Raw genomic sequence first — 15,723 nt, 5'->3', positions numbered from 1 at the left:
ATCATTGCGTAGGTGTGTAGTGTCGCCGGTTGTTAAACAACATCGTTATGGGGAAATGCAAGTCTGCGTCCAAATGGTTGGAAGATAAGGAGGAAGGACAATCAATTGTAAATGTGAGGTAAAGTGTGTCGTCAATGTAACCGGTTAGAACTCAAAGTGCAGATGAGGTCTTAAAATGTATGGAAAGGGTCTTAAAAAAGGTCTTAAAAGGTATTAAATTTGACTTCAGGATTCCTGCATATACCCTGATATAGTACAATCAACATTGTACTTACAGTTAAGTATGTAGTTGAAATAAATCAACATAATAAAGTTATATGTAATCCCTGCTTTATTTTCATCTGAGAAAATATGTGTGCATGAATATTCAATGTTGTGTTGTTGCTGACTTTAAAGACATTTTTTAAAGTATGGTCTTTTTTGTTCAGAGGATCCTGGGTGCAGTACAGAGGAACGCCACCAGAGGGGACCCTCGCAGCGTGGTGAGAGCCATCGATCAGTACTGCAGGAACCAGGAGTGGGCCATGAATGTGGGGGATGAGAAAGGTACAGTCTCCTCATCATTGGTCTAAAGTCACTAAGTGGATTCACTCAAGTACTTTACTTAAGTACAATGTTGAGGTACTTGTACTTTACTTGAATATTTCAATTTTGTGCTGCTTTGTACTTCTACTCTAAGGGAAAATAGTGTGCTTTTACTTCACTACATTTGAATATCTTTAGTTACTTTGCAGATTTGGATTAATGATTTGAAATATAATCAACACTTAAATCAGACTTTAGTTCCACCTGGAGTGAATTCACAAGCTACCCTGCACGTATACAAAGTCAACTAGCTGCACCTTTACCAGCTGTGATAACACTTTATTGATACATACAATTCTGAAATAGAGCAATCTGCATAATGAGGACTTTCGGTTACTTCAAGTATATTTTGATGCCAATGCTTTTATACTTTTACTTGAGTAACATTTTGATTGCAGGACTTCTACTTGTAACAGAGTATTCCTACACTCTGGTATTTCTACTGTTACAAAAGATCTGAGTACTTCGTCCACCTCTGCTCCTCATCATCATCTTTTAGGCAAGGCAAGGCAATTTGATTTAAATAGCACTTTTCAGCACGTGGCGATTCAAAGTGCTTTACAGATTAAAAGCAAAAGACATTTAAGAACAAATACAGCATAAATATATTATTAAAAAGGCATTTAAAAACAGGCATAAAAAGCAAAGGTAATGAAATTAATAAAATAAATAAACAGGTAGGTACAGTATACCTGACTAAAAAGGCATACTGTAGTGTGAGTATGGGCAGCTCAATTAAAAGCAGCGGCAAATAGGTGCATTTTTAGTCGGGATTTAAAAATAGGAAGTGTTTCGGCGGACGTGCACGATTTAGGCCGTTTGTTTGAAATGACCTTACATGAATCAGATGTGTTTAATCAAATCTTCTTTGTGTCTCTGTATTGCCACAGGCTGCATCCTGGACTCAGTTGTGTCTGAGGTGAACCCGGCCACAGTGTTGGAGCTGGGAACGTACTGCGGATACTCCACGGTGCGCATCGCCAGCCTGCTGCCCCCCCACGCCAAACTCATCACTCTTGAATTTAACCCCGAATTCGCTGTGATCGCTCGACAAGTCTTCGCCTGGGCGGGACTGGAGGACAAGGTAGAGTCGCACAACGTGTCAGAAGCAGTCGTTAATGTGTACAGTCCAGTGTGCTGTTACGCAATGTATTTATTTGACAAGATAAGGTAATAGTTACTTTTCAGCCTCTCATTATATACAAAAATAAATTGTCTAATGAAGTAGGATCTGGCAATATCAAAAGAAATGAAACCTAACAAAATCTCTAAGCATGATGACAATAAAGAGATTCTGATGCTCATCATTTGACTAAAGTAACAAATGAAATACAAACTTTTACGTAGAACTGAGTGTTTCTACATGGTGGTATTATTACTTTTACATGGGGCATACTGCGGACGCTCTGGGGTGCACGGACAGGCAGTATGAGAAAAATGCACTCTTTAAACATTAAAGCATATAAACATGTAAAGGCACAAAATACAAATATGAAACCTGAAAATAAGCCTAGCAGGCCCTTTAAAGTTGTTTACTTTGACATATTAAGAAATGTGTCTGTGCACGTCTTCCACCACTGGTTTCTTGTTTCTAGATCCAGTTAGTCGAAGGAGCCTCTGGAGACTTAATCCCCAAAATGAAGGAGCAGTTTGGGGTGGAAACGTTTGATTTGGTGTTCCTGGATCACTGGAAAGATCGTTACCTCCCAGACACAAAACTGATGGAGGCAAGTGCTGTTTTTTTTAACTGAGAAAACTATTTTATTTTTTCCGCCATGATGCCATAAATGATGCTTTTTTTTCCATCAGGAGTGTGGCCTCCTTAGGAAGGGCAGCGTCCTGCTGGCGGACAACGTCATCTGCCCCGGAGCGCCTGAGTATCTGGAGTTTGTGCGGAGCAGCCCGCGCTACGAGAGCCAATACTTCAAATCTCACCTGGAGTACACCAAAGTGGAGGATGGCCTGGAGAAGTCTGTCTTCTTAGGGTAGAGTTTAACCCAAAAGCTTTTCCACAGGTGCTTGTGAACCTCTTGGTTTCCCTCAGTCTGTTCTTCTAGACGTCGTGAAATTAAACATAACATGTGAAGGAATTTGTGTTGCGTGCTTTATTTTCTTATCACCACATGATACATTTCATATTTAATGCACTCTGTCTACATTAGTACAGCAGGCGGCAGTAGTGATGCTACGTTCAAGCATCTACTTGACGGCTGCAAACTGATACAGAGCTGGGGGGGGGGCTTCTTTTCCCAGGGTCCCAAATAAAATCAATAATAAATCTAATCCGAATGCATTCTGTGGGGCACAGACCTATTTACCGCTCTGATATGCTCCACCACTGTGCCACTGTTGACAGGTGTGTGTGTGTGTGTGTGTGTGTGTGTGTGTGTGTGTGTGTGTGTGTGTGTGTGTGTGTGTGTGTGTGTGTGTGTGTGTGTGTGTGTGTGTGTGTGTGTGTGTGTGTGTGTGTGTGTGTGTGTGTGTGTGTGTGTGTGTGTGTGTGTGTGTGTGTTTGTTTGTGTGTGTGTTTATTTGTGTGTGTGAACTGTGAGTGTGTGTGTGTGTGTGTGTGGGGAGAGAGTGTGTGTGGCCTGTGAGTGTGTGTGTGTGTGTGTGTGGGGAGAGAGTGTGTGTGGACTGAGTGTGTGTGTACACGTGAATCAAATAGCTGCTCATCTAATCTCTCAAAGTGAGGGGGGGTGGGGGCTCGTGCATTTGGTTCAGCTGCATGAAAAAAAAAAGAAGGAGCGGGCTAGTCATCCACCTAGTGCTTTCTTCACAGACGCCTACATGATAATCCCAATCTGTGGCCATTAGTGCACCGAGAGATCGAGCAAGGAGAGAGTTCAGCAGAGAGGGGGAGCGAGAGAGGGAGAGGGGGGAGTGCCTGGACAGAGATGCACACAGAGGAAAAAGACAGACAGAGAGAGAGGGAGCTTTTAAGGGATTTGGTGGTGATTTCTAGAATCTCACTGCTGTAATGTTTTGCTTTTTCCTCCACTTTTCTCGTGACACTTCACCCTGAAGAGATTTCATTTCCGTTCTTCTTCTTTAACCATTGTTTTTGTTCTGTTCTGAGTGCACGCAGCTGTCTGAGATGATAAAGGATTTACTTTTGGCGGTGAGAGGAGAGCCTTGCCTCTAGATATTTATATATATAATCACATTTAGGACCATGGATGGGAGGCCTGTTGGGAAAACCCATGTGATGGATACAATCAAGAGCGGTCGATGAAGAATGGGCAGGTAAGAAGTACTTTTATATGCTTAAATGTATTTTCAGGAAATGTCTGTACTTGCAGGTTGGATGTGAACGTATTGTCTGCAGGCGTTTAAACAGATTTTTGCTCTTATTTAGAAAAACCTTTTCAGCAAATTTCCATCAATCCAATTAAGATTTTAAGTGTTAAAATAGAACAATGTTGAAGAAAAAGTATGCATTGCAAGCATGCACATTATTCATTCATTCATATTTGGATTTAATACTAAAATAAAAAAATAATTATTTGTTATTCTTCGTGGAAATATTTCATAAAATGTCACTCTTAATATTTTCATTTCACAGTCTGGGATTTCTGTTTTGTAGGTTTTTTAAATGGTCCTCATGCAGATAAAATGAACCTGCCCCAGCCTCTGGAGCATGAAATGCTGCGATGGCTCAGTTGAGGTTTTTCTGTTTTGCAAAATTTATAGTGTTTTCCATCATGGGCTCTCAGCTCTCTGTGATAAAAGCATCCCATATTCACTCAGTGCCATCCTGCATGCTGTCTCACGTCTTCTCCTCAGCTGCAGCCTTCTTTAAGGATGAATACATGTGGAGCTTAAATCCTGTCTTTTCTTCTTTTTTTACAAATCTTTTAGAAGGTTTTCTGCATTTATACTCTGTGTTTCCTGATATTGACCATTTTAACATTTACATGCAATCTTCAAAAAGCCAAAAGAACTGAAAACACTATTAAAACTCAGTTTCAAACCAGTCGTGAAAAAATAAAAAGATAATGGGTCTCATGTATAAAGCATTAAACTATCACATTTCCTCTCATTTTTGTTTTATACCCTGGATTTATTGAAATGTCTTCAGTAACAATCTTTTTTTTGCCTCAACAAAAAAGCGAGATAACATATAAAAGAAAATACGTCACATTGACCCTAACCCTTCAATAATTGGACCCAAACAAAAGTAATTTGATTGAGTTAGTGCATGTAAATGGTCTGCAAAGGCTAAAATCCCAGCTTCTCTCCCACACACTCTCCCCCCTGCCTGAAACACCTCTGTTGGACTCCATTGTGTACTTCTACGTAACACTCACGCTTCTTTTGGCCACACATTGGGTGTTTCTCAATGTCGAGGACTCTTCCTTGGTAGGACATGTCTTCCGAGTCACTTGCTTCAGAAGCGAGGCAAGAATCCTTCCTAGCCTCTGAAAACGAAGAATGGTGGAACAGGGTAACGGGTGTGCAGGTGTGCGTCATATGCGAGGCCCCGCCTTAATTGGAGCGCGATTTGGAAATTGGTCCGTGCGCAAAGCATTGTGGGAAATGTTAAGACCGCGGAGTCTACACATGTGCAGCCTCGAAATTTCCCGCTACGAAGTACGCCGGCCTCGGTAGAATTCCAAGTATGCTGGACATTGGAACAGTCCTTCGGCGGCACTCGTATAGTATGCTTGAAATAGTGGCTCTGGAGCAGCCTTCCTCGACATTGAGAAACACCCATTGTCTGGATAGGCTAAGGGGCGGGGACATCTCTAAGCGGTTGACCAATCACAACAGAGCCGCTCAGATAACCAATCGGAGCAGACTGGGCTCTGGTTTCAGACAGAGGGTGAAAAGAGGTGCTGCAGCATAGGCAGTATGAGAAAAATAAAGACCTTTCTGAACATTAAAGCATGGAGACATGTCACGGAAGAGGCACGAAATACAAATGTGAATGTATCTAGTAATGTCGTTTGCAATAGTCGTTTGACCATTTGTAGATTTCTTGTTTAAAAATAAATAAACACTAGCTGATATTCTGATGAGAGGCTAATCAGTCTTTCTGCCCTCAGGTGTCAAAGGTAGAGGGAGTGGCCCGGTGCTGTCAGTCCATCTGTCGGTCATCATCATGACATCAGAGGCCCGCTCGTCCCATTGGCTCTGCTGGCTCACCTCACCTTCCAGGTACCGAACATGCCTTCAGCTGATCTGGGTGCTGCTGGTGGGGTTCAGCCCGGGTTCGTGGGCCCAGCAGGGCAACCAGCCCGGGTCCATCAAAATCGAGGGCGACATCAAATTGGGCGGGCTGTTCCCCATGCACTCTCGGGGCCCTGCCGGTGTGCCCTGCGGGGAGATCAAGAGAGAGAAGGGGATCCACAGATTGGAGGCCATGCTGTACGCCTTGGACCAGATCAACAGCGACCCGGACCTCCTGCCTAACATCACTCTGGGGGCCCGGATCCTGGACACCTGCTCCAGAGACACCTACGCCCTGGAGCAGTCGCTCACCTTCGTCCAGGCCCTCATCCAGAAGGACAACTCAGACGTGCGATGTTCCAACGGAGAGCCGCCCATCATCCCCAAACCGGAGAGGGTGGCCGGGGTGATCGGGGCGTCGGGCAGTTCCGTGTCCATCATGGTGGCCAACGTGCTCAGACTGTTTGCGGTGAGTTTTCTTTCTCCCCTTCTCTATTAAAAAGCAGACAGCTGTTCTTTCATCCCCTTTGAATGGTATCAGCTGATTGAATGGGTGTTATCAGCCCCATAGTGATGCGTAAGAAGCGGCTGCTACAGTCACTAGTACGCTCAGAATGCTTGATCACTGTTATGATTACAAGAAGTTAAGCTTCAACCTTTAGTGGTCACAGTTATTCTCATGGGTGCAAAGGAGGAAGTCAGGGTTAGGGTTTTGGGGAGCCCTAACCCCTATGTTAAATCAATTAACATAATAATTAGGACCAGGATGCTTTCTTAACCCAGTGTTGGAAGAAGTACTCAGATCCTTTACTTAAGTAAAAGTACAAATACTATGGTTTTAAAATACTCTATTACAAGTACAATTTTAACTTACAAATGAAAACTAATTTGTTTTTATGATTAAGTAGTATTGTACACATTTATCAGCATCAAAGTTTACTTAAAGTACAAAAAGTAAAAGTACTCATTCTGCACAATGAGCCATTTCAATACAAATATAAAGTATGCAAGAATGATCAGCTAAATTTGCTTCAAGAACCAAAAGTATATTGGATATTTTCAAAGTATTATTTTATCATAGTTAGAACTTTGTCCAGTTTTCATACATGTAAGAGATTTTTAGTAATGTAGTTGGTCAATGTGGACCAAAATGTCAAAAAAATAACTATACTTAAATATACTTAGTTACCTGTCACCACTGCCTTTTAAATCACAATATTAACCACGTATTTATGACTTGTTGGTGCAGGTCGGTGCAGTTTGCTCTGGTTCAGCTTCAGAATGGTCGTGATAACCAACGGGGGGCATTTATTGGGCAGATAATATTCAACGTGGTGGCCTTTTTTCTGTATGTAAGCTCAAAGGGTGAATCCAGCTGAAAGCCTTTATCCCTCATTGTCGTCTCTTTTTAATCTATTCATAGGGAGAAAATAAAAGGATATGAGTTAAAGTACTGGTTCCCAACCCGAGGGCCTCAACATTCTCAGGACGCTCAATCTTTGTGGTTGGGCATTCGTACGAAAAGAGACAGAAAATAAGAAATTGAGTTTTCAAAAGAAAAGCAATGAGTCAGACGAGGACACTTGGCCTAAATAGATTTCAATGCGTCACAAGCCAAACAATTGGGAGTTAAACTAGGAAAGAGTGTGCCAAAAAAGTGAGCAACTATCAGAAATACATCGCTTGTATTTAGTTCATTTAGTTTTGAACATCTCACTAATATCATTCACAGAAAGAGTCCTTCTCGTGAGACTGAACTCACAAACACACACATTTTGCTTTTGGCTCTCAACTAGCTGATGATCCTATTTAATGAACTAAATACTTCATGCTTGTGCTGTTCAATTAGCCCATCGCTGATCTAGTTAAGATGTACAGGAGCACAGTCTCATTCATTTCATCATTTTATCCACTTGGATGATGAATGGGGGCATCATTAAATGTGATTTTCATTTTGCAGCATGAACACGGTGAGTTTTAATTGGGATTCGCTTTTGGACTTTACGAACCTAATTACGAGTTCGACTCACATTTAATAACATCATCTGCTCACCATTTTCTTTGGATATTCTGATTGGTTATACTGCACATATTCCCCTCACTGATACAATACATACTTCACGGGAGACAATGTAAAGTGAGGAATCATTGGAATGAGTCGCTATACACTTCAGGGGATTTTAAATCCTTCGTCATGTGTGGCCACAGGATAATCCGCGTGTTCATTGTAGTTTTTTTTCTCCATGTACAGATGATTGACCTTCGATAATTGATTACAGTGCTTATAGCGATCATGGGACATTGAATCTCTGTAAGTCCCACTTTATGACGTGCTGTCGTTGACATCAAAAGTCTAGAAAAAAGAAACTAGTGTTGGGGTTTAAATTGGCCAAATGTGGTTAACGTGAAAGAAAGAAAGAAAGTGCAATCAGGTATCTGGTTGCGGTGTTTCTTCAGAGTGTTGGTTTGAGAGATGATTGCATACAGGGCAGATGTTAACTACAGAATTATAGATCCCACCCTCCACTAAGCCCCTCTCAGCAGCTCAGGACCCCGGGCTGAAAATAGAGCATCAGGGCAGCGCCATGGCTTTGGTTCTCGGATAACAGCAACTTGTAGCCTGGACAGGGGCGCAGATTTATCTAAATGGTATGTTTCCTGCTACTGTCCATATGTGCTGCTCTCCGCTCTGCAGATTCTTCTGATGCTCACTTTACGTTGAACATCTGCTCACTGCCAGAGTTTGAGCATGCTTCATCCTCTACTACACATGCTGTTTATTATTATTGATTAAAAACTATACAGTATGTGTAGGAGATGTAAAATAATACAATGTGTACTTTTATCAACTGCTAAGCTTGTTAAATAACCGGCTATACAGTAGATCCAACAGTTAATTCACTCTTTTTTATTATTTATTATAATTAATGATTATCCCAGCAGTTTGATTTTGTGGATTTGATGCTTTTCTTTCTTTTGCATCACTGTACATTTTAATATATTTCAATATAAGCAATTAAAAAATGTAGAAATAACATTTTTCACTATTATTTTCACTAATATTTGAACTTTTTGACATTTTATGTACTAAACAATCTATTAAGATAATATAACAGTTATTTAAATATCAATCTTTTTTTTAAACACTTAATCTCAATTAGAGCTGCACAATAAACATCTGCTCTCATCCAGAGCAGGGCATGTTTCAGCCTCAAGCACACATGCTGTTTAAGGTGAGTATTTGGGAGGCAGCATGTCGTTGTGTCCCTGAGACGCTTCACCCCAAATTGCTCCGGTGGGGATTGTCCACAGTATTGAGTATGTAAGTCGCTTTGGATAGAAGTGTCTAACAAGTGACATGTCATGTATTTGAAAAAAGTCAAAACTGTATACAGTAGCATGTGAAGCAGATATTCAATAAAATAATGTTTACTTTATATCAACAGTTAAGCTTGTTAAATAACGGGTTTCTCTGTTTATCCAATAGTGAATTCACTTTACCATTTGGGATGCTTTAGTTGCTAAGCAGATTGTTGATTATTAATTTTGATGATTATTCCAGAAGTTTAATTTTGAGGATTTGTATGCTTTTTCTTCTTTAACATTAATGTACATTTGAACACTTTTCAACCAAAGCAATTCAAATAATTCGGTATTAGCAATTTTATCCTTTTTCCAAATTACTATTTGACATTTTAGAAATTGTATATACCAAACAATTATCAAATATATTAACATATTCTAACATAATATGATTTGTTATGTTGCCATTTATTAAATATGATCTGATATGTCAACACTTAATTTATATTAAGGCTTTCACCAAATGAGAAACATATCTGAATATGTTCTTAAGATCAGGATGAAGACATTACTTGTGATATATAAATATATATATATTAGTGTACTCATTTCTCACACTGATGTTTTCAGAGGTACTAAAATACAGCTATTTGCTTGTTATATAAAAAATGAAAGGAAATAATTTCTAGAATTCTTTTTTGAGCATTGAACTGAACACAAAGGGCACCAATTAAAAAAAGTGATTTCAATGCTAAACCGCAGTCCTTGGCAGTGCACTTAGTTGACATTGCGATGTGAAAAATGTGAGCCTTAGACTGAATCATCAGTCAGTACAGGAGCAGTGCAGTTAAAATCATTTTCTGAAAGCGTCTGCTACAAATTGAGAAAGAAAACCATTGATTGAAAACAATTTCCCTAAACCTTTGACACATTAAAAATGCATACCTGTCATAACATCTTTATCTAGTACCAGCACTCGCTTCTGTTAAATACAAACCATTAAGTGCTAAACCACCTTCATATTTCCTTGGCTGGGATCCTGGAATATCTTGGACGGTTCCCATCCTTCTCTGATAGTGAGGAAGATTTCAGCAGCACTTCATTGTAGATGCATCCCTGTGTAACCGATACGGCTCATTGATTTTAGAAAGTGAATTGGTGCAGATGCTTCTACGGGATTAATTTGGAGGGGATTACGTTTCCTCTTGTTCATGGCTAATGTGTGCGCAAGGAAATATCCTCCGGACACTTAAAGAACTGTAAAGGTTGAAGTCGTGATGACAGAATGTTTTTTTTGTTCTGTAAAGCTTCATGAAGTCATGGTCAGCGAAGTGGAGGATGACCAGTAAGATTCAACTGGGCAGGGTTAACACGTGTGGCCATCAGAATTAAATATATTGTATGGCTTACAGCTGAGAAATGCTAACCTTTTCCTACTCTCTTGATCTCTGTCTCTCCCTCTGTGCTTAACGTAATTTGACTAAAACCCCTATAATCCTTCCAGATAATCTGTGAAATGGTTCTCTCGCTCCTCTCTCCTTCTCCCTTCACTACCCCTTGTGTCTACCTTTCTCTCCTCACCCCATCCGGAGTGCCCGCTACGTTAAGCCACGCTGGGAGGACCGGCATTAGCGGGGTCGGGGTGGAGACTGTCGACATAAACTGTGTCATTAAAGAAGTAGCACACCAGTAAATTAATCTTCTCATCCTTTTTTTCTCCGAACAAATGCTTTTACAGCTGTGGGTCCCACCATCTGTATTCACTATGACGTTGAATGCTCAGCTCAGCACATGATCCACCAGATCGGAAGCTTCAGTTCTGAGATTTACACAAGCTTTTCAAGCAAAGCGCTCTCTATGAAAGTCACATTTTGGGGTTTTAATGCACTGCAACTCATTAGTTCTAATAGAGAAAGTCTGCATTTAGACACTGTGAAGGTAAGTGGTGCATCATCCCCTGATACGGTTCACTGCTTCTTCTAGTCATCCCTTTTTATCTTTGGTTCCACATATTGGCCTAATTGTGCTGCTCATGCTTTCCCGTTGACCGAGCTCTTTCGTCATCACTGACCCTCTCGTGTGTCTCAGATTCCCCAGATCAGCTACGCCTCCACGGCCCCCGAGCTGAGCGACAAAAGCCGCTACGAGTTCTTCTCCCGTGTGGTGCCTCCGGACTCCTACCAGGCCCAGGCCATGTTGGACATAGTGAAAGCCATGGGCTGGAACTACGTCTCCACGCTGGCCTCGGAGGGAAACTACGGAGAGAGCGGCGTCGACGCCTTCCTCCAAATATCCAGAGAAGCAGGTCTGCCTCTATGAACTTGAATCCACTGCTGGGACAATGAGGGATTAATGATTCATCAAGCCGCGCTGTTCTCACTCATTAAAAGACTATAATAGGAAACAAAAATCCTTTAATACACAACAGCTACCAGGGCAAAGAGAAGTCACCGCCTCATATGGGTTTAAAAGCTCAAATGAGGGATCGGATTTCACATCTCATTTAAGGACATACTGCACATCAATAATTGACAATGCTGGACAGGTCATCACTTTGTGAGCATGTTGACCGAGATCAGTCCACCAATCTGGTTCAGAGTCAAATATCTCAAACACGAATGGATGGATTACCTTCCGTTTTGCTTCTACTGATATTCATGGTCCCCAGAGGATAAATGTAAATGACTCTAGAGATCACCTTACCTTTCTCCTAGTGCCACCATGGGGTTTACATTTGTTGTTTCTGAGTAAAATGCCTTATTCAATATGGTACAGACATTGGTTTATGTTGTAACTCAATGTTGATAATATACTACCAGTAGACATCGTTGTTTGTCAGCATGGTGTAGCATATATAAACCAATGACAAACCCATTCAACTTTGGAATAAGTCATGGGAAGGATACACAAAGTAAGGTCATGGCCTCAAAGGAGGTCTTAACTCTTCGATTGGCCTTATAGTTTAGGCGGTTTCCTATTTGTAATACTCAAGTCAAATGCTCTTCATATAAAAGCTTTCATACTAAGAGTCTACAATCATGCTAACAGCCCTTTGAGGCTATGTCTTTAAGCTAAAGGCTACTGCAGCAGGCCAACATGCACACAAAGTATTCGACTACTTTTCAATCAAGAAGCTTTATCCCTAAACCGCCTCTGATATGAGGTTTACCTAGTTAACTTTGAGTTTACTGTGGTAGCATGCTTACAATTGCTAATAAGGCTGATGGAGAGGTTAACATGAATAACAAAATTCATCTCCAGATGCTGTATCATCCTTTTTGTAATATTAAATGTAGGTCTATTTTTCAAGGTTACTGATAATAACCAGGCGTATTAGGCTGTAATTATTTTCTTGTGCAGTAAATGGAGGAAACAGAGAAGTGTAGCAATGCCAACGTATTTCCCATCTCTCTCCCACAGGGGGGATCTGTATTGCACAGTCCATAAAGATTCCCAGAGAGCCCAGACCGGGGGAGTTCGAGAAGATCATCAAGAGACTGATGGAGACCTCCAACGCTCGCGGGGTCATCATCTTCGCCAGCGAGGACGACATCAAGTGAGTCAAGCTCTGCTGCACGTCATATTTATTTAATTTTTGTCATAAAACCACACTGTAAAAATACAACATTTCCAGTAAAAGTTCTGCATCGAGAATAGGAGTTAAAGTACGTAATTTATGTTTTGTGTTTAAAATCTGAATTTATAAAGTAACTCGTCATTCAATATGTAAAATAAATGAAGTGGAGTAAAGAGTGCAAAATTGGCTCCCGAAATGTAGTAGAGCAGTGACCATCAACTGGCGGCCCGCGGGCCAAATCTGGCACGCCAGACATTCTCATCCAGCACGCGAGTGGCGGAGTGGTTACAACGTCTCGTGAGTAATGTGCAGTACCGGAGTCCAACAGAGAGGCAGCAGCTGCGGGACAGTAGCCTGCATACTGCGTAGCCTTCTCTGCCCTGAAGAAGAAGTGATCCTTCGTTAGCCTGAAGAGTCTGCTTTATGCGCTCCGCAGTAGCCTCCGCTACGAAGCTCCGGCGACTTGACAGCACATGAGCGTGCTCCACTAGCACAACACCCCGTCGGCCCGTCAACAACCCCGTCGGCCCGTCAACAACTTCCAAATTCAGGGCTATATATAAAAATTGCTGGCCGCCGAAAGTGTCTCTAGGAATAATCTTGGCCCTTGGACAAATGTAGTTGGTGATCCCTGTAGTAGAGTATAGAGTAGTGTACAATGAAAGTATTCAGTTAGAGTACAAGTACCTCAAATGTGTACTTCAGTAAATGTGCTTTCCAACAGCTGGTTGTTAAACACAGAGCAAAAAGACAAACATGTGTAAATATAATAGTATAAAATGTTGTACTTTTACTAGACTCGCATTTTGATCGCAGGACTTTTACTTGGTACAGAGTATTTTTACATTCTGGTACTTCTACTTAAGTACAAGGTCCGAGTACTTCTCCTACCTGTTTAGTTGTAAAACACAGAGCATAAAGAAAAACATGTATGATGAAGTGTTATTCATTCTCTTTCAGACGGGTGCTGCAGACGGCCAAATCGGCCAACCTGACGGGCCACTTCCTGTTTGTTGGCTCCGACAGTTGGGGAGCCAAAAGTTCCCCGATCCAGGACCAGGAGGATGTGGCCGAGGGCGCTGTGACCATCCTGCCAAAGAGAGCCTCTATCGATGGTAGGGAAAACCAACTGGATGTAACAGGAATATTAGAAATAGCCTGCGTCACTTGACATTGATGGATGAGTCTCATACCAATGCTACATATAAAGGAAATTAATGATGTTGGATATGTCTGTGGTCCCTGTAGCTTAAAATAAGGAAATTCAGTCACAGCCATATTTCACTGTTCAAAAAGATTTGATTTGCTTCGCTGATTTCATCACATTATGATGATCGGTATACTGATATTAATCTTAGCGCTGCGGTTTCAATCAATCTTTATTTGAATAGCAATTTCTTACAGGTTAGTGTAGTTCAAATTGTAGTTGAGAAACTATAGAAAAGATAAAAACATTTCAACGACTTGAGACCAATGCATGTGAGATAATAACAATTATAAAAACCTAGTAAAACTGATTCAAAAGTTATTATATGAGTACGACTAGCAAACAAGTTTAAAAAATAACAATAACACGATACCACAACTTAAATACAAAAGGTAAGTGAAAGTACAATAATGACACCTATTGTTTTAACCATCAATCAATCAATCAATCAATCAATCAATCAATCAATCAATCAATCAATCAATCAATGTTTATTTATATAGCCCAATATCACAAATGTTACATTTGTCTCAGTGGACTTCACAGTTTGTACAGAATATCAGTATGACAATACGACACCCTCTGTCCTTAGACCCTCACATCGTACAAGGAAAAACTCCCAGAGAAAACCCACAGTTTAAAGGGGAACATGGGAGAAACCTCAGGGAGAGCAACAGAGGAGGGATCCCTCTCCCAGGACGGACAGACGTGCAATAGATGCCGTGTGTAAATTGAAAAGATAATACATTTGCAACATAGGTAGTTCAAATGTTTGGAAATACATGTGTGTATAATAAGAAGATGAATCCATGAGTATATCCATCCAGGACTTATGATCCAGGACCACAGCCATGACTCAAGATCCAGGACTCGCGATCCATGACACAGGACCGCAGGATTATCCATGACTCCGGATCCCGGCGTATATAGACACCAAAAAGAAAGAAATTTGGGGAAGCTGGGTTAATCGGAACATGAGAGTACACAGGTATAGACAGAGAGAAGGAAGAAGTAAGATGTCCCCCGACAAACTAAGCCTATATCAGCAAAACTAGGGGCTGAATCTAATCAGCCCTAACTATAAGCTTTATCAAAAAGGAAGGTCTTAAGCACACTCTTAAAAACGGATAGGGTGTCTGCCGCCCGAACACAAACTGGAAGCTGATTCCACAAAAGTGGAGCTTGATAAGAAAAGGCTCTGGCTCCCATTGTACTTTTAGAGACTCTAGGAACAACCAACAACCCTGCATTCTTGGAATGCAATGCCCTAGTAGGACAGTAGGGTATAATGAGTTCTTTGAGGTAAGATGGCGCCTGCCCATTAAGGGCTTTGTTGGCGTTGAACACAGGATAGAATTTTAAATTCTATCCTGTGTTCTATAGGGAGCCAGTGTAAGGCAGCCAGAACAGGAGTAATGTGGTCCCTTTTCCTAACTCTGGTTAGTACACGAGCTGCAGCATTTTGAATCAGCTGAAGCGACTTGACTGACTTCTTGGTACCACTCTTTACCGAAAGCCTGGCTGAATAGATTTAGGTTCTAAGATTGAATTGACATGATATTAAATCTGCTTTGTGAAATCTTTCAGGGTTCGACCAGTACTTCACTTCAAGATCGCTAGAAAACAACCGAAGAAACATCTGGTTTGCAGAGTTCTGGGAGGACGACTTCAAGTGCAAGCTGACCCGCCCCGGCATAAAGTATGAACTTGGTAGAAGGAAATGTACAGGTAAGCAGGATGCAGTTTCAAGTACAGGTTGAAAATGACCTGAGATGAAAAAAAACGTAAAAAGTAACTGAGAAATATGTTATTTGCAAAATACTAGTCCTGCATTCAAAATATGACATAAGCAAAAGAACAGAAGTATAATCAGCAAAAG

The 15,723-nt window shown here is 41.0% G+C and overlaps 2 protein-coding genes across 3 annotated transcripts in view; both read left to right on the top strand.

Moving 5' to 3' along the window:
* Positions 1-2,675, top strand: part of comtb (catechol-O-methyltransferase b) — an 8,496-nt gene extending 5,821 nt beyond the window's left edge. For both annotated transcript variants that reach the window (XM_010771434.1, XM_010771435.1), the window contains exons 3-6: positions 429-546; positions 1,476-1,669; positions 2,181-2,312; positions 2,395-2,675. In XM_010771434.1, coding sequence (XP_010769736.1) covers positions 429-546; positions 1,476-1,669; positions 2,181-2,312; positions 2,395-2,574 — 624 coding nt within the window. In that variant the 3' untranslated portion in view covers positions 2,575-2,675. The remainder of the gene's footprint in view (positions 1-428; positions 547-1,475; positions 1,670-2,180; positions 2,313-2,394) is intronic.
* Positions 2,676-3,242: 567 nt separating this feature from the next.
* Positions 3,243-15,723, top strand: part of LOC104945754 (metabotropic glutamate receptor 8-like) — a 13,950-nt gene continuing 1,469 nt past the window's right edge. Inside the window, exons 1-6 of the mRNA XM_010771472.1 lie at positions 3,243-3,831; positions 5,634-6,226; positions 11,149-11,365; positions 12,481-12,616; positions 13,598-13,752; positions 15,432-15,572. Coding sequence (XP_010769774.1) covers positions 5,690-6,226; positions 11,149-11,365; positions 12,481-12,616; positions 13,598-13,752; positions 15,432-15,572 — 1,186 coding nt within the window. The 5' untranslated portion in view covers positions 3,243-3,831; positions 5,634-5,689. The remainder of the gene's footprint in view (positions 3,832-5,633; positions 6,227-11,148; positions 11,366-12,480; positions 12,617-13,597; positions 13,753-15,431; positions 15,573-15,723) is intronic.

Source organism: Notothenia coriiceps, unplaced genomic scaffold (assembly GCF_000735185.1).
Source record: "Notothenia coriiceps isolate Sejong01 unplaced genomic scaffold, NC01 NC01_scaffold00009998, whole genome shotgun sequence".
NCBI classification, from domain to species: domain Eukaryota; kingdom Metazoa; phylum Chordata; class Actinopteri; order Perciformes; family Nototheniidae; genus Notothenia; species Notothenia coriiceps.
This window is presented reverse-complemented; position numbering and strand designations above follow the sequence as displayed.